This window comes from Gekko japonicus, unplaced genomic scaffold, assembly GCF_001447785.1.
Source record: "Gekko japonicus isolate JY-2015 unplaced genomic scaffold, Gekko_japonicus_V1.1 scaffold88, whole genome shotgun sequence".
Classification (NCBI taxonomy): domain Eukaryota; kingdom Metazoa; phylum Chordata; class Lepidosauria; order Squamata; family Gekkonidae; genus Gekko; species Gekko japonicus.
Genome location: NW_015160209.1, coordinates 1,170,527 through 1,190,291, shown reverse-complemented (window position 1 = coordinate 1,190,291; position 19,765 = coordinate 1,170,527). Strand labels below are relative to the sequence as shown.

Below are 19,765 nucleotides of genomic sequence, written 5' to 3'. Positions count from 1 at the left end.
CAGATGGTAAAAGGCTGACTTGGCAGTGGCTGCCACCTGGGCCTCCATAGATAACGAAGAGTCCAGGAGCACTCCCAAACTCCTAACCTCCGGCGCTAGCACCAAAGGCACCCCATCGAAGGCCGGGAGAGAGAGCCCTAACCCCAAACCACCGCGACTCAGACCCAGGACCTCCGTCTTCGCCGGGTTTAACTTCAGCCTGCTCAGTAGGAGCAAACCAGCCACGGCCTGCAATGCCCGGTGCAGACTTTGAATAGCTCAGCTGGGATACCATCACCTCCACTAGCTTTGTTGTTAGTAATGCTTTCTAAAACCCATTTAACTTCACATTGTAGGATGTCTGGCTTGAAGTCAGTGATTATACCGTCGTGGTTGTCAAGGACATCGTTTTGAATAGCTCAGCTGGGATACCATCACCTCCACTAGCTTTGTTGTTAGTAATGCTTTCTAAAACCCATTTAACTTCACATTGAAGGATGTCTGGCTTGAAGTCAGTGATTATACCGTCGTGGTTGTCAAGGACATCGAGGTCTTTCTTGTATACTTCTTCTGTGCTCACAAGACTCCACAGCTTAGAGGGAGCATTGGTGTGATTCATCTATTTCTGCTCAGGTTTCCTGTGTGACCCATAAGAGGGGATCTCTTACATCACTTTGGTAGTGTTAGGAAGAGTTGGATGCAAAATTTTGCAAAATCATGTGTTACTAGATAATCTGTGTTTCTCTTCCAAAATGAGCGGTGCAGGGGCTGCAGGCTGGAAGTCACATCCTCTGTGACTCTTGCTTTAATGACAGATGTTAGAGGTCTGCAGGGCTTTTTTTTAAAGGGGTGCTGGAACTCTCAAGAAGGAAATGAAGTTTCCCTCATGAACTTTTAAACATTTTTAAAAGAATTTTGTCGAAGAGGTTCCGGAACTCCATTCCAGCATGTTTCCCCAGAAAAAAAGCCCTGGCGTCTGATTTGTGGTTTCACATGTGTGAGGGAAAACTAGTTGGCAGGTACTCTTCTTTGTAATTACTCATCATCATCTTCATCATCATCATATATTTGAGCACTGCACCTATTTTTGAAAACAGCTTGCAGAACTAATTAACAGTGTATTCCTAAACAGAGTTACACTCTTCTAGATCCAATTAAATCAGTGGGTTCTTAAAGATTGCACTGTACGTCTTGTAAAGGTAAAGGTTCCCTTGCTCGAAAGCCAGTCGAATCCAACTCTAGGGTTGCGGTGCTCATCTCCGTTTCAAAGCCGAAGATCCAGCGCTGTCCGAAGACGTTTTCGTGGTCATGTGGCCGGCATGACTAAAACCAAGGCGCACAGAACGCTGTTACCTTCCCACCGAAGTGGTACCTATTTATCTACTTGCAATTTCTTGCTTTCGAATTGCTAGGTTGGCAGGAGCTGGAACTAGAGATGGGAGCTCACTCCATCATGCGGCACCCGGGTCTCGAACTGCTGAACTACTGACCTTCCACAGCCTGCAGTTCAGCATTTTAAGAGCCAGTTTGGTGTCGTGGTTAAGTGTGTGGACTATAATCTGGGAGAACCGGGTTTGATTCCCCACTCCTCCACTTGCACCTGCTGATGTGACCTTGGGTCAGTCACAAGCTCTGGCACAGCTGCCCTTGAAAAAGAGCAGTTTGTGTCAGAGTTCTCTCAGCTCCACCTACCTCACAGGGTGTCTGTTGTGGGGAGGGGAAGGGAAAGGAGTTTGTAAGCCGCTCTGAGACTCCTTTGGGTAGTGAAGGGCGGGGTATAAATCCAATCTCTTCTTCTCTTCTTCTTAACCACTTGAACCACCGCTTGTACATTACATCTTTCTGGATTGATTTCAGTATAAAGTTTTTATACTGGGTCAGTAGCAATGTTCCTCCTAAGCCGTGGAGTCATGTAAGCAGAAATTCTACTTTGTGAGCTACTGGCATTAAAATTGTGAGCCAGCGATTTGGCTGCTGCATAAATTAGTTTGCTCTGGAGCCATCCCTTCCTGAGCTAAGACAAAAATGTGTGAGCTGGAGGCCAAAAAACTGTGAGCTAGCTCACACTAACTCAGCTTAGAGGGAACACTGGTCAGTAGTACCAACAAATACAGAATTTCTGACAAATAAAAATAATGTTTACAGTTATGTAACTGTGCAGTCACCATAAGAAATTTAAACATACACATCAAATACTAATCAACTTGGCCAAGTGAGTTTACTTGTAATGCAACCTCAAACAATAAAATTAATACATGAACTTTAATTTTGCTACTACTCTGCCAGGAGAGAGAGGGCAATGATTCTACTGGACAGAGAAGATGACATTCCCTGCCCATATGGCTGCATTATTCTCAGATCTGTGGCCACATGGAGACTGCATAAAAGAACATAATTTATTAGCATTGTTAACAAGCTTCTGACAATAGTATGGATCTGAACATAAACATGAATAAAAAATGCGGGATTGACTATATATGACATTGTACATTTTAACTCAGAGCAATTCCCATTACTAGGAGGTTAAAATTTCCTCTGCACTTAACAAGCTACTGCAGTGGTACCTCTTTATCACCACCATCATGTTCGTTGTATCCAAACAACCATCTGTGTTGGTCATTCTAAATGAAATTAAGGGGTTTTTCATTCCAAAATTTATTGCAGGTGGAAGTGAAAACAGAGCATAATGATCAAACTGAATTTATGTCACGTCAAATAATATTTAAAACCATGGCCTTGAAGACACAGCAATTTCCATAGCTAGCTACAAAAGAGCGCACAGCATGCCTCATTGTGGTGATAGCAAGGTACTGCATTCTTGTCTTTTAAGAATTCTCATAATATTTTATTGATTCACAAGCATTAATCTGAAAGTGGCTAGAAATTCAGGCAGTCCAGTTCCTCACCATCTCCTTCATAAGGAACCTCCACACACTGTACTCTAAAGATTAACATATCGGATTGGTTTCACTATGTGCAATAAATGGTATATAAACAACAAAAAAAAGTTCCAACACAAGTGGTCAGTAGAACAAATGGGTTCAGGAAATATAATCTAATTACATCATATTTTCACTTTCTTCAACTGTCTTTACTAAATTAGATTTAGAGCTGTATTTTCCTTTAAGGCCCCTGCCACACGGGGGGGGGGGGGGAAGTAGGGTCAAAGTGCGGTTTTTCAAAGCCGCCCCAAAAGACACATGCGGCGGTGGCATACAGATCCTCTGAGCCGCCGCGCAGTTTCTCCCCGGCACAATCAGATGCCAGGGGGAAGCCACTGAAAGGAGAGCGAGGCAGCCGAACTACGCATGTGTGCATGTGTGCAGTTCGGCCGGGAGCCTAGATTGCTCCTGCAGATGAGCGCACCGGCGATCTCACGGCCGCGCTTGCTGCGGTGCTTCAGGTAAGTCCTACCAGTTAGTAGGTTCTTTTTTGCACCGCATTTTCATTCTGAAGGGACGGATCGGGAACGGGTGCGCGCCGATTCCCAGATGTTGCGGTGGGATTGTACCCGTTTGCTGCGCCCCCGATCCGTCCCTCTTCCAGGCCAAAACCTCCCGTGTGACCGGGGCCTAAATGTTCCAGATTTTCCATGTAACAAAATCCATTCGCCAAGAACATTTTACCAAGTCAAACTCTACAACAGCCAGTAATCTGCTTCTGTACATAATGCCCTTTATACTCCAGAGTCAAGGCTAAATGACAAACCCTACATACCCTCAATACCATTGGGACAAGTAGTGCTGACAAGGAGGGCTTTCTCACTGCCACATTCAACTTTTCAGCAAAGTAGAATTAAGCTAAACTAGGTCTAGTGCCAGGTGAGCCATGATATGCAGATGCATAATGTGCACATCCAAGTAGAAAAGCATAGAGATATGGGTGAACTAACTAACATCTGTAAAGGGGGATCTGCTAAAAATCAGGACCTATAGTGGGTGAAAAATGCCAGATCCTTATGAAGACCTGGCTGAGAGATAGTGTTAAACGTCTGGACAAAGGTTAATTTAGTAATTTCTCACTGTTTGCTCCCTTTGAAGTTCTTCTGTAGGAGAATATCCTAGCACATCCCATGCTTGGTTAATAGACATTGGTAGACTTGTCCTCCATTATCCTCATATTAGAAACTGGTCCAGAAAACCAGGTCAAATAAATAAATATTGCTTAGAGAAGTGAACTTCCTGGAAATCAAGAGGTTCATATCTGCTTAGGGGAGGAGATCGGCGCATGCATGGGGTTGGCAGCTGGCTTGTTTTGGAGCTCTGACGCCTACAATTTTAAAAGGTTTTAATTAAGTTTTCTCTGCATAGAAACTTCTAAGTGTGCTTGTGTTTGTACCTGGATATATTTCTTATTTGGAACTGCTGAGCAGTTGGGCAATTTGCCAAGTTTTTGTTGTTGAAGGACTGTTGATATCACCAGACTTGAGACTGAACTAATTGGCTAAGCTACTGAATCAATGTGATGCTTTTTTCTTGGCAAACCGACAAAGAATTTTTCTTTCCCTAGAAGTTGTTCTGTTACAGTGGTGGGTGATGGAACTACTACTCATATCACCTCTTTCTTAATGGCATCTGGTAAACGTTTAAGAGATTCAGAGGAGTCACCTGAGTCCCCAGTTTGTAAACAGTCAAAGATTGGGGATTTCTTTGCACCAGAAAGTAACCTTGAGGAGCGATACATCTTTGCTGTTGAAACAACAGACCGGTTCTCTCCCCTACAGACTGCTTCTGACAACGAAAGAGAGCTGGTCACTAATAATTCCCATGAAATATCCTGCAGCATAGATGTTACAACTCAGGCTGACAAGGAGACTGATATATCCCATGAGATTAATGAAGAACTCAACCCCTCAGGCTATATGCTGATTGCCAGAACTGTGGAGTGCCTATTTAGTAAGATTAGAGCAACGGAAGCCGAGCTAACAAGTCTTTCCTCTGAAGTTAAGAGACTAATCTCTATATTGAACAACACAACTGCTGGTCTACTTATCTCTAACATCATTAACCTAGATAGAGATCCTCCTCGTGAGGTACCCTACATGAATGAGAAAAATCCTCGGCTGAATAACAACTTCAAAGGGAGACTGGGAGACAACTCCCAATGCTTGGTTCTCCAACCAAATAAAATCTGCTTATTAATATGCTGTTACAGAGGCAGAGTCCCAAGCTGGGGAAATAGCCGCCACGTGAAATCCCACCTAAGCGCACTTCTCCACACTGACTCTCATAAAATTGATCTAATTAATATTGAAAATCTTGACTGTGGCATTCAAACCAATAAAGTTCTGCTTACTTTTAAAACCTCAAGAATTCCTGTGGCTGTACTGAAGCACAAATCAGAACTGTGGAAAAAAGGAATCTTTCCAGCCCGCTATTTTATTAACACAGTGATATCTGCTCTCTGCCCAAGGGAAGTAATCAAGCCCAATTCCCTCAGACAACAGGAAGATATTCCAACACCAATGACAATATGGGTAGTCCACTAGAAGACTCGTTTCTTCACTCATTTGAAAATGTACCTACTCTGGAACAACAGAGAGTCATTGAGAGATTAGAATGTACCCTGCAACGCCTCCAAGCACATAAAATGCCTATGGCTCTAGCCACTTCTAACTCACTTCAGGGGAAAAGCTCATCATTGGGAACTGATCTGCTTGCCCAAGCTACTTCCCTTAACTCCTGTTCTGGAAGAGTGGACCATCTCCCTGCTTCTCCCTTCACTCAAGCTGACTTGATAAATTTAACTTCGGAACCTATGGAAATATCATCTACTATATCTCACCCTCCGCGGACAAATGGATGTATTATCAATGACACCCATAAGAGTTTTGATTTGATAGAAGAAACTGATTGACTAGCCCCAAGGAATCAAGTCAGACCTGTCCATTTAGTATCATGGAATGTATCCGGTTGGAACATCAAAAAACAGGATGCTGATTTTATTAATTTTATTAGGAACTTTTACTGCATATGTCTACAGGAAACATGGTTAACAGGGGATCTTAAAATCAATGGTTTTGGCTCCTTCTCCCTGCCAGCCTACAGGGATTGTCCTAAAGGCCGTTGCAAAGCCGGACTGGCTATATTGATAAAGCATAACTCCTTTTCTAAGATAGAGCAACTTGGAATTTGTGAACCTATTGCTCAAGCAGTACTACTTTCTTCCTCTATTCCTTGCCTCGTTGTGATTAATATTTACCTCCCCCCTACCAATAGTGTTAATGCCCTAGAAGTGAATTGGGCAAAGCTCGCAAATTTCATCTTGGGAATTATTCAGAAACACTCGATGACCCAAGTTATCCTCCTCGGCGATCTAAATGCACGAATTGGGTCTAATACTCAGAGTTGGTCTTCTACTATGGGCTTTGATGGGGAAGAACCACTGCCACCTCAACTAGGTCTCCCCTGATAATCTAAAGATCTATGTTATAATAGGGCTGGATGAAAATTGGTTAAATTCTGTATAGAACATAATTTAATAACATTAAATGGCTTGTCCCAGTTCCCAGCAACTTCAAACTTCACCTTTATCTCCCCGCAGGGGAGAAGTGTAGTTGACTATGGTGTATGCCCCTTCAGCTGTTTGCCTGCTATTAAATCTATGAACATCGCTTTTCGTACTGAAAGTGACCATCTTCCGGTGTTACTCTCATTACTCTGTCCAACTGAGATTTCCCGTTCTTTAAACCCTTCATCAGAACAACACAGAGACCTAATCTTAAAAAGAATCAGATGGTCTGAAACCTTGGAAGGTGACCTTCTCTCTCTCTTTCAATCTGAGATGATTGAGAACAGTAATTATTAGTTCTACCTCATACTTGGAAGTACTATCTGCTTTTTCCCAAATTGTCAAGCAGTGTTCTCTACTGGCTAAACCTGTCCAGATAACCCCTTCTAAGACTCGAACCTGGTTTGACAAAGAATGTTTAGAACTCTATTTAGGGAATCTTGCTTGATGGAAACTCCTGATACCCTGGAAAATTATTTTACTTCTAAAAAAACCTTCCAAGATTTAATTATTAAGAAAAAAAGTGACCATCTTCAGTATAGATGGAACCAAGTTTTCTTATCTATCAAATCTCGGGACGGCAAGTCTTTTTGGCAGGCAATCTCTAGGGTGTTAAATAACAATCCCTTACCAGAAGCTTCCATTTCCCCCCAAATATGGGTTGAGCATTTCTCCATGCTCTTCAGTTCCCATACTGCTCCCCTATCTAGTCCGGATGAGATGATCCCCTCTAATATTCCTAGATGGCCTCCTGTAGATACTGATGAAATCACAGAATTAGTAACTAACTTTTGTTAGTTCTTTTGATTGTACTAAATTTATATGGAATCTTAGATTTAATTTCACGGTACAATGTTTTATATACCTTATGACTGATGATATGCCAATAAAGGTCTATGATTGAATGAATGAATATCTGCTTAGTTAGTGCACTGAAAAGAGGGATTCAGAAATGTGAGCAATTCATGCTTGTGCAATCTCTTCAGTAGACTTTCTTTCTGATTTGCCCTTAATCTGAACATCACCAAGAAGTACTGTGTCAAGAAATCAGCCAGCCACTATGAGTGTAACTGTGTCAAATACCAGGATGAATGGTTCCATTTCTGTCTTATCTAAGTAGGTTACTAATGACAGCAGGTTAACCTGCACTGCTACTGCTAGTATTACTTTCTCTAAAGCCTGTGAGATACTAGAGCATTCCAACCTCACCTTGCTGCTGACAGATAGATGCTTAAACTCTAGTGTATTAAAAACGGACACTGAAATTGAGTGCATTTCTGCCCTGGCAGCATGCCCTGTGTGCTGAAGAGAAAGTTCCCTAAGCTAGGGATACTGTTGTGAAGTACATACTTACTTCGTTCACAAACCACTGGCAAAAGGCTGGGCCAATCCATTCTCTTGCATGAATTCCACAATCCATCCAGACAGCTTTCTTGTAAACCCGTGATCTTTTGCCTAGCTGCAACAGCAAGCATGCATATGTAAGGATAAGAGATGTTAAATCAGAATTCAAAGTGCTGCTTAGGTTCATGCAAAGGGATTGTGGTAGCCCAGTGGAGTTTCCCCCCTACTTTTTGCCTTTGAAGACCTGATAATCACTTGTGTCATACCACATGTTTTGAAATCACCTAGTTTCTTAAAACAGTTTACTATGCAGCATGGGAGTAACTGTAAGAAGATAAACAAGTTTAAAGCCCTTTGGCTTATGGTACCAGTTTCCCAGTTCTTGGGAGCTTGGGCATCGTGGCATGTATCCCACGATTACACTGTGCACCGACCGAAGCCTTCCCCCAGACCTTCTCAGCGCAAGAGCCACTGAAGTTGGAGGAAGACAACTTAGCCTTGAGAAACAGCCTCCCAACCTAAGGAGTCTTCTCCAGCCTACAGTAGGATGCATGACAGTTTGATGTAGTGGTTAAGTGAGCAGACTGTAATCTGGGAGAAATGGGTTTGATTCCCCACTCCTCCACTCACAGCTGCTGGATGACCTTGGGCAAGCCATAATTCTGTCAGAGGTGTTCTTGAAAAGAGCAGTTTCTGTCAGAGCTCTCTCAGCCTCACCTACCTCACAGGGTGTCTGTTGTGGGGAGGGGAAGGGAAAGGAGTTTGTAAGCCGCTCTGAGACTCCGAGTGAAGGCCAGGGTATAAATCCAATCCCTTCTCTTCTGCTTCTTCTCTTACAAAATAAATGATTTTGTATTTTTCTTCCTTCTTGATTTATAATTTGTGTGAGAGATTTTCGGAAATATTTCACACCAATAAATACTATTGCAAAGTGCCTTCTTAGGAGAAGTGCTCCATATAGTATAGAAATGCGTGTAACTAGCTAACCACACACATCATAGTGTAAGTCACCACTTCCCATCCAAGTACCAGAAGCTCCACTCACACAGTCAATAATGCAAAATTCCCATTTCTGGGCAGGCATTCCCCTGACCATATCTCCTGCTGACCTAGTTAAACTTTACCTTTAGCACAAAAAGTGGTCTTCCTTCATATGACTTCCCAACAGAGAGCATGTGAACAAGACCTGAATGAGATTTATTAAGATGATGCATCCAACTTTGAATCTGAAATTACATAAACAAAAGGAAATTTTCTTTTACCAGAAATATTAATGAATTCAAATATGAAATAAAGCATAAATATAATAAAATATTAAAATACTCACTATACCAAAAGCAAAAAAGATCTTTGTTTTTAATAGTTCCCTGTTTTTCTTAAAGCCTTATTCCAAATTTTCTCATCAAAAGAGCAATATAAATTTGCTATTTTGCAGGCATCTTTTCATTCCTGGGCACAAATGAGCACTTGCAAATATACGAGAAAACATTAGTGGTACATACTTCTTCCAGTGAATGATATATATCATAGCTGTATCCTGGTAACGATCTACGATTCCTGGATACCCTCAAACCACTTTGCTTTTCAACTGCTTTCTGTAGATCAGATATGAGAACTCTACATTCAAAAGAAAGTAACTTGAATTAATACAGTGCATTGGCAAAGTAAAAGAATTACTTTCTTATTCTGTCATGCTGCTTTAACACAGCTTCCCTATTTATACCTTAGGTAACATTGATCTGAACATATTTAGACCATTTTAATATCAGTGGAACAAACTTGCTTGAAATGGTTATGAGAGTGTTCTGGTACATTGTAACATACTGTCAAGGAAGCCAGTTGATTTGAAATATAACACTATTTGGACAAATGCTGGAAACATGCTCTTAAGTGAATAAAAGAACATGATATAAACAAATTACCTAGTGTTAAAAAGAATATTCTGATTTATTATCTGTATTTAAAGTATGTTTATATGAAAAGGTTAGGTATTCTCAGTTTTACTGCTGGATCCTGTTTTGCAACCAAATTTCTAACAAGGCGGGGAGGGCAGGGTATAAATAAAATAAAAATAAATTATAGTACTAATGGTAGGAAATTAATTTTCTTAACCTAGAAAACACATTTTTGAACCCTCTTTTTTAAAAATGAAAAAAGCAAGATATATTTTTCCTACTCAGGTACTACTAAATCTAGCCTGATCCATCAGATCTTGGAAGCTAAGCAGGATCAGCTCTGGTTAATATTTGGATGAGAGACCACTGAGGAAATCCAGGGTCACTACGCAGAGGCAGGCAATGGTGAACCATCTCTGAAACAGTTTTTACCTTGAAAACCCTATGGGGTCCCCATAGGTTGTCTGTGACTTGACAGTACTTTCCATCACCACTCTACTAAATCTAGCCATGTTTGCCAATAATTTGATCCCAACACTTGTAGCAACAGCACACTGCTGTTTATGATGGGATATATCAACAGTGACAATTGCACAGTGTTAGCAAGCACAACATGATGTTGCCGTAACACAGACAGATATGTGCGTGCCAGATTGTAGAGCCAGTGGTGCCAAATACTCAGATTTGCAGGGAGCATTTGCTTTATTAAAGATCTTCTCAGATCTGATTAAAATGAGTAGGAGATTGTTGCCTCTTCTAAACAACAGCATTTATTGTCCAGCCCAGTACTGAACCAATCTGTTAATATCCCAGCTCTTATTTTAAATAAAGAGATAGATTGTATGACTCTATTCCATCAAGTTTTCAGGAAAAAAATACAAATCAAAATGACACGAGAGTGTGTGGATACCAAATCTACCCTTCTTCCCACTAGGGCCAAGGTGCAAGCCAATAACCCCTAGCACCCCCTATGTCTGCACGGTACTCTAAACAGCAGAAAACAAATGAGTCTCAAGGTCATGGCCTGAATTATCTCCTCCTGCCTGTTTTGTGTGTTTACATCCAGCCTGGTGCAAAGTTTGGTAGAACTCGAAGGTTTACACACTGTTTTGTATCATTTTGTGGTCTTAACAGAACACATTACACTGCTTTTGTTTTTGGATTTTCCTTTGGACCAACACAGTTATCTAGAATTTCTATTAGTGGAAGTCTGGCATCATCAGCAAAAGGCTTAGTGGAGGGGAATCATAGGGTCCAGCTTAGTGGAAGGGGTTGTAGGATCCAGCATTGAGTTTATAGCCTTTAACATTTGGTGCTTAAAAATTACAGCCCCAGAGTCTGTGCTTGAGATCATGTTGGGTCTTGGAAGCAGGCACAGAGATTTTCACTTTCTGCAGCTCCAAGACTTCCTTACATTTCCCAGTTCCAACTACCATACCTCCTCAATTTCCCTAGCAATATCTTCTGAATCTCTCCTCTTGTATACATTCACTATTGTAGTATGTTATTTTTCAACTAGGATATAATGAATGGTTGATGTTACCTCAACAAGCGGTAGAAGGATGGGGCTCTCAGTTGTGGCAGCCCCATTACAGAGTGCCCTCCATCCCACCTTCTCATCTGATGCTGGGCAAGTTAAACCTTTGGTTCTTAATTTATTTACCCAGGCATTTTGGATTTACATTTATTGGTTGGTTTTTAATGAATATTATTTTCTAATTATATACAATCTCTTGTGCTTTATAAGCTGCCTCAAGAACCAGCATGGGCTGGGAAATACAGGACAGAAAATTCTTAAATAAATAAATATTTTACTTATAATACCATGCTTAAATATTTTGTTGAATCACCCCAAAGTGCTTGAAGCAAATTAATAGCCCAAAAGAAAAACAAGGAAGAGTCTTGATAAAATCCTGCAAATAAGAGTTTTCATGTTTAAAAATGACCCTTTCCCTTAACTATCAGAGTTAAAGAGAAAAGTTTGAAATGGCAACATTTGCTATAGGCTCATCAGCCAAACAGCAAGTCTACACCTTCTGGGAGTCTGTGGTCATAACCTGGGCAGCCTTGTCTTTGAGAAGACTTTACATAGACTCTTTCCACATGCACTGTAGTTATGGGCATAAAAATGACATGGTTCAAGTAAAAAAAGTCAGGAATGTTACATTATATGATCGATTTAAAACAATCTGCCATATTTTGAAAGAGTAGCAGCAGGCATGTGAATGGCATATCTGTGCGAGTTCATCTCCAGTATCAAAATTCTGAATAAGGTAAGTTTATTTATATGATGAGTTGCTGGACATACAAGTTATCTTTTGCCTCCTGTAAGAGAAACCCGACTAATGCTACTGAAGACTTCCTACATTGTTTAAAAACATTGTTATGTGGAATGACAAGGTGCAATTCCTACAGGGTAAAGAGAGAGGCAGAGGAATTAAGAATAATAATGGAAATGTGTTCTGCGTGGTCCTTCTTGGTGACAGGAGGCTGATTAGTGTATTCCAGCATATAATTTAAAAGCATGTGGGTACTTGCATCTAAAGCATACTTGAATGTTCAGAACAAGTACAAATCAAGCAGGCAGTAGAACTAGTGGCAATAATTACCATTTAGCCAACAAATGAAACAGGTCTGCATGCGCTGAGGAGACATGAGTCTCCATTCTAAAGGAGACTATCTAATTAAACTGTCTACCTATAAGAGCTCTTTCATGCGTCCTCTCAAATAACAATTTCATGCAAAGTCTAGGTACTCTCAAGCTACCTTAATTAAAAAGGGGCAGAAATAAACAGTATGTGTATAGGTGTATAATTTTAAAGTGTTATAAACCCATGGTACAGATCTGCCAGCTGGACTCTCAAAAATTAAAAACCATGCTTACGTATATTGAATGTTTGCTTGTTGTAGGTAAGCCAGAAGAATTTGTGAAGTATTCCTTGATACATGTAGATCAACAAATGCACCCTTGGAGATGTAGGAGACGCTGCCTGGCTGCCACAGATCCACCTGTAGTGCAGGAACCAACCTGTAATTCATATTTATTCAGTCTAGATTGGGAACATCCATGAGATTAATATTTTAAAGGTCATCTATTTACTAAAAGCATATATGATCTCTAAATTATTTGTGAAAATATTAATACTCACTGGGGCAAGAAGAAAGCTCAGAATCTCACATCCTAGCCCACATGCTAAACATGACACCACACTCTTTTTGTTATGACAGTTTTCAGCCACATATGTTTCCTGCCTTTTAAAGCAGATTCATATTCTGAAACTGCTATGTACTTGCTTGCAAATTGTATTATATGAAGAATGTCTAGTGAGCTTTTTATTAACATGATGCCCCCAAATAAAAAGCCTAAAACCCTTCACATTACTACTTTACATGTGTCTACTTTATATGTGGCTCAAGTGGTTAAGACGCTGAACTGCAGGCTGTGGAAGGTCGGTAGTTCAACAGTTCGAGACCTGAGTGTGCCGCATGATGGAGTGAGCTCCCGTCTCTAGTTCCAGCTCCTGCCAACCTAGCAGTTTGAAAGCAAGAAATTGCAAGTAGATAAATAGGTACCACTTCAGTGGGAAGGTAACAGCGTTCCATGCGCCTTGGTGTTTAGTCATACCGGCCACATGACCACGGAAATGTCTTCGGCTTTGAAACGGAGATGAGCACCGCAACCCTAGAGTCAGATTTGACTGGCTTTCGAGCAAGGGAACCTTTACCTTTAGGTAAAGGTAAAGGTTCCCTTGCTTGAATGCCAATTTATTTATTCATTTATATAATGAAATTAGGACCAAACTAGGCAAAAGACACTGGAAGATCTGTGATCGGGTTTTCTCAGCACTTCAACTAGAGTAATAGCAGCTGCATAGGGTCCCTCTTCATATCAGGGTTTTGCAAGGAGGAGAGGCAGTTTAATGCTTTCACCTCACATGGTTTCACTGACACACAACTCCCACCCAGCATCCTGTTTTTACCCCTGCAAAGAAAAAATAAAGGTGCCCATCTCCCCCCCCGAAGCAAATAACAACATGTTTGTAGGTTTCGACTGGCAAAACTGCTAGGGTAGAAAACGCCTCTTTGCTCATACACAGCCCCATTGCAACCCTTCTCAGCGCAGATACCTTTTAGCGCACCTTATTCAGCTATAAAGCTAAGAATGAGGAGTTGCATAGAGTACAGAGATTAGCTGGAAAAAACCATAATTTTCCAAGTTGCCTAGGGGAGAAGAAACAATATGAGCTAAAGTTGGAACCAACCAATTATAATACACCTTTCACAAATTTCCACACTCCCTCTTTTTTAGATATAAACAAGTTCACTCTTGAAAGGAGTCTTGGTTTTATCAGACTGATGTGAAATTTATTTGCTTTCTTCTCCTGAGAAAAAGTGAAAGTTATATGAAAGGTGATTAATATTTTCAACATAAGCCAGAAGTACTCAGAAAGTGCTTCTGAAAACATCTGCATTCTCCTGTCTAAAATATACCTTGAAGGCTGTATAAAGGGACATATATGAAAGTAATTTGTACATTATTGCTATCGTCTGGCTCTTTAGTACATCTGCCTGTTGCTAGGCTGACAGATTTGAAGAGTAAAAATTTGTGACTGTTTTGTATGGTATTTGGAGACACTGGGATGTCACACTGTTTCCTCACTAAATAGTGCCTGTTTCCATGTTGAATGTATGCATAAAGCTGTCGCATGCCAATAGTTAATTCTGATGAGAAGGGAGGGCCAGGTACTCTACCACTGAGTCATGGGCCCCCCTTCTCATCAGAATTAATTACTGGCAAAGTTACTTGTTTGTAGAGGTTAAGGATACATGTGGCTCTAGCCATACACAACCTCCAGATTAGGCAACTATAAGAACTGCATTTCAAACATAATCTGCATCTAGCAGTAATCCAGAATATTAAGAGGGGTTGCTTGGGATGGAAGACATAACATCAGTGTTTATGCTGAAGAGGCTCCCACTTGATTTACAGGCCCAGAAGTACAGGTTTTGACCTTTAAAGTACTATATGATCTGGGTACTTCAAGGATCATCATCTCCTATATGAGTATTCCCAGATACTTAGGTCATCCAAAGAACTCCCGAATTCATGTTCCTTCCCCCACCACTGTGATGGACAGTTATATGAGACCAGGCCTTTTTAGCGGTGGCACCTAAATTATGGAAATCCCTCCCCAAGCAGCTCCATCATGATTTCCCCTCTTTTACCTTCAATATGCCAAAAACAATGCCGTTTTAGAGTGTTTTAAATACTAATTAATTATTGTGCGGTTATAAATTCTGTGTAAAAATATAGACCTGACATTCAGGCACAAGAGCTTGATGCTATGGGTTATTTTCTAGTCCCAATTGAAATCATGTCTTACAGCCAAGCTCTCTCAGAAGTCCAGAGAAGCTTTGGCACCTTCCAGCTTTTGAGGCCCCTAGCCATCATCATAATAAAAAGTGATGGCACATGAAAACCAAACAGGGAACAAAACAAAAACAAAACTCCTAAGACGTGATTTGAGTACTTTAAAAATTTAAACTGTGTGCCTGTGTCACATTGGTCCAACAGGGATCTGTGTTTAAACAGTTGCAAAGCTTATCAAATGCCACAAACTTAACAAGCATCTAAAGCTAAGACTCCCGTTGAGCTTGAGGCCAAGACCAAATGGTCCTCCTTCCCATCAGTTATCCAGTCCTGCCATGCACTTTAAGAATGGTTCCTAACATTCTTCATCTTTATGTGTCAATTTTTGTTTTTTACGATTCCTTGTTCTGTTGATAGGTGGTGATCTTGCATCCATCAAGCTTCCTTGTTTTGGTAATACTTAATAGTGTTAAGTGTTCCTTTGGCCTGAAGCCCTGCCAGAAGAAAAAAATCATCACCTCATGCATCTTCATGAGATAGCATAAAGGCCCTTCATATCATAACAAACTATATCTGGTCTACCTGCCATGCTGTTTTCTTCCAAATATTAAAAAAGCCAGACGCACCTTAAATTGCTGGGAAAGATCCTTCAAAGTCTTTGCTGCTTCTTCATTTTCTGGAACAACTCGTATCACCTTATCCCTATTAAAGAGCATTGAAAAGAAAGGTAGCGTATAAATCACAGATTTGTATGTATGCTTCATAATAATGCCAGAAATAAATTACAAAAAAAATAGAGTGCCGGACTAGGATCAGCGAGAACCAGGTTCAAATCCCCACTCTGCCATGGAAATTCGCCGAGTGATCTTGGGCCAGTAATACACTCTCAGCCTTACCTATCTCCAGGGGTCATTTCCTGCGGGAGTGCACAGGAGTGGAGCTCCAGCAGTAAGAAGCCCAGGGGGCGGGCACATGCAACAAGCCCCCGCCCCCTGCTCCCAGCAGCCTTCAGTTGGGCCACAAGAAGCAAGAAGCAGCCAGGTAAGTTATGGAGCCCCCCCCAGCCCCCCTTCAGGTACAAGTTCTCCCTCCTCTGTGAGGGCAGATCTGCGCATCCCCCCCCCACAGCTAGCAATCCAAAACAGTCCAGTGAAGCCTGAGCGGTGGGTGTTGCCTTCTGACACACTTCCGGTGATGTCAAAGAATGTGGCATATGCCAATAAATTATGCTAATAAGTTATGCTAATGAGCTCCTGCACCTCTTTTTCTACTAAATGACTCCTGCTTATGAGATACCACTCCAGTTCTTTCCAGTATTGGCACCACCTTGCATAGTTGCTTAATGTCATTGATGGTATACAGTATTATGTCTTTTATTGAATCCTTTATTCCAAGATTATTGGCATCCAGTGAGATTTCATGCCATCCATGCTGGTTCATTGCCTACAGAACCAACATCACCACCCCATATCTTATCTGTTTGAGGCTCCCCACCTGTCCTTTCCAGCACCATATGGCTTATGGCGAGCGGGTCACTCATGCCTCTCTTTTGGCTGTGCCTAGAAAGGTGCCAGCCCCCTTTTCTCTTTGTGCCTCCCCCCGCCCCCGCAATTTCTTTTCTGCCTCTCATTGCCCACAGAGGATAACACTTTGCCCATCTTGCAAAGGAAGCTCTGGCCAGCAAAAGTTGCTGCCCCAGTGAAAATTCAGAAACTGAATTTTTATTTTTTTGAATGTGTCCTAATAAAAGCTGTGGTTCCATAGGACTTTCAGATGCTTTTGTAGCAGACTAATCCGGTTACTAGCTGGAGGTTTTCCTAGAGTGATCTGTATTTTTATGGTTGTAGGGTAGCTTCCCTGCAAGAGCAAAGGAAACCTAAAGTGTCTAGTCAAAAAGTGTAAAGCTGGCTTGCCAGCTCTGAGTTGGGAAATACTTGGAGATTTTTGGGGTGGAGCCTGAGCGGTGGGTGTTGCCTTCTGACACACTTCCGGTGATGTCATTGGGTGTGGCATATGCGCCAATAAGTTATGCTAATGAGTTATGCTAATGAGCTTCTGCACCTCTTTTTCTATGAAAAGACCCCTGGAAATAGATATATTGATGTGCACATCTTTCCTAGGCATGTTTTGCAATTCTGTTACACCAGAGAATGAATGCCATCTCAGTCTGTAATCTCATAGGAAACTGAATTGTCATCTACCATGTAGTCATTAAATGTAAATGAAAAGGTGACACTTTAGCAATGGCAGGTAAAAATAATTACATAAGGTACCTTTCATCTGAGGATGAATGTACTTAGTTAAATGTCACTGAACCAGAATCATGTTAATACACAATTCAGGCAGACGCAAAGCAATATTCAACAATTCCACATAAATGGTTTATTCTCATTGATATTTCACCTTTCAGCTTGTAGCAGACCTACAAGAAGGCTTACAAAATGAAATAACTGCTAAAATGCGAGAAAATGATTCAACAATTAGAAATAAAGTCAGCAGAAATACCCCCCAAAAAAGGTATTTGAAATGCCGGGTCTACATTCTCATCAAAAGCAAATAATTTGCACGATTTGAAAGTCTAGCTATGGGATGACTTGAGCTGAATTTCTGATGCCAAATTCTCCACAGCCTCACACCTTGTGTCGGTGCATAGCAAGCATAAATTGACACCATTCAGTCTGCACGATGACAAATGCTTGCAAAAGTTGCAAGGCACTTGAGAATTAGGCTGCGTTCCTGGATTGCTAAATATTATTGCTGTTTGCTAACTCAGGCCACTCATTTATCATTGCAGTATTGTGGCTTTATTTACATAAAAAGTGATTAAATTAAAATGACCTCCTTGATGGGTGGGCAAAGAAGATAATGACACACTGTTTTTATTAGCTAAATAAAAAGTGTCATACCAGTGTGTGGGCCAAAACCTTCCTCTTCAGCTGCTGGCAGAGGCATAAGGCAACTAGGGTGGCAGAGGAGTAGCAAAACCTACCACAGGAGATGGCCTGTTTCTCACCAGTTGTGGGAGCTGGGAAGGCTTCTTTAGAAGGATGGGGCTGGTAACAGGCTATAGTGACCTCCTTAGGCCAGCAGAGGCTAGAAGAGATATCCTATAAGGCTTCCCAGGGGAAGGGAAAGGAGAGATGGAATCCCAGGCAGGCAGGTGTCCATTGAGCCTATGGCCTGACACTCCTGTAGGCCCATTCCCTGGAACAGAGGAAGCTGGTGAGGCCAGAGTTGTCCTACCTCTGGGCAACGGGAGCACCAGGGAGGAAGAGCAAGATCCCGTCTAAGGCAACCAGGGAGAAGTTAATGGCAGGAGTGGGAGCTGTAACACACACCCCACCCCCGCTCTCTTCTGAGGTTCTTCCCCCGGGGCAAACTCTTACTAAGGAACCCTTGTTAAGGCTGACCTGCCTTGTTCTTAGAATTTTGCTCCCATTTCAAACCAAGACCCTGGAACAAAACTCTCTTTGATAACGTAACCAAGCTTAAAAGGGGTTCAGCTTGAAAACTCCTCAGTAACATACACCTTAAAGCAAAAGAAAGCTTTAGAAGCAATATATGTAGTTCCAGTGGCAGTTCAAGTACACGGAAAATAATAAAAACTAGCTCTCTACATATACTTACTTAACTCTGAAGTATAGCTGTTGGTTTCTCAAAACTAAAAGCAAAGATTTTTCTAGAGCATAAGGCAAAAGCCCATGGGCAACACAGATGGGGTACAGGGAAGGAAACAGGAAATGACAAAAAGGAAGATTTACTATCCCATCATAGGCTGTACTTTATAGAAAAAGCAGACCATAATCTCCTGATCTTTCCCAACCAATCACAGAGCTGTCTCTGCAGAACATTCTGGACATGAGCAAGTAGCCCCCTCCCAACTAGATCCATAGCTGAAACTGATAAGGTAATTAACAAGCTTGAGAAACAACCTTGGCTAATAGTCACCTATGGTGGGGCGGATTGACTAACATTTGCACCAGATGAGAGAAGAGTGGGGGAAGTTGGTAAGTGGGCCTTTGCTTCCCTCTTGACGACCCTGGGGGAGACAGCCCCGGAGTTTGCCCCAACCTGAGTCTGACAGCAGATTTGAATCCCCCACTCTACTGTGGAAGCTTACTGGGTGATCTTAGGGTGCGGTCACAGGTTTCACTGCTGTTCCCTCTTGCATTTAAATTTGCTGATCAGACAGGCCAATCCGCCTCCCGCACCGAAGCGGGCTCACTCATGCAATCCTTCTGGTTCTCTACCGCATTTTCCTGCTCCGGGAAAATCAAGTACTTTTCGGGTACTTGCGCTTTGAATGCACGATTTTGCCTACCTGGACAGCCATCTCTCGCAAAATGATTGCGATTAGGTCATCTAACCATCCTTCGCCACAATGAGGTGGTTTTTTCCCCAGCTTCCTCCTTTGAGCACATGAGCAATCCTGCACTGAATACGTTCATTGCATGAACGTTCAAGTGCACAACTTCTTCCTCTCCTCTCTTTCCTGCCCCCCCATTGGTCCCTGGGTTTCTTGGGTTTCCAGCAAACCTCCTCTTGCCAGCCGGCTTCCTTCCCTGCTGGGTCTGCTCCAGTGTCCACTTCTGCCCCCCCTCCCCGATCCTGTGCACATTCACCAGAACCTGCTTCCCACCCCCTCTGGTCCCGGGAAGGGGGCAGA

At 41.8% G+C, this 19,765-nt stretch overlaps 1 protein-coding gene across 1 annotated transcript in view; it reads right to left on the bottom strand.

Moving 5' to 3' along the window:
• Positions 1-19,765, bottom strand: part of CPA6 (carboxypeptidase A6) — a 71,948-nt gene that overhangs the window by 26,848 nt on the left and 25,335 nt on the right. The window contains exons 2-6 of the mRNA XM_015408899.1: positions 15,726-15,801; positions 12,613-12,737; positions 9,336-9,450; positions 8,958-9,059; positions 7,844-7,948 (exon numbers count right to left, since the gene is read on the bottom strand). Of these exons, the coding sequence (XP_015264385.1) occupies positions 7,844-7,948; positions 8,958-9,059; positions 9,336-9,450; positions 12,613-12,737; positions 15,726-15,801 (523 nt within the window). The remainder of the gene's footprint in view (positions 1-7,843; positions 7,949-8,957; positions 9,060-9,335; positions 9,451-12,612; positions 12,738-15,725; positions 15,802-19,765) is intronic.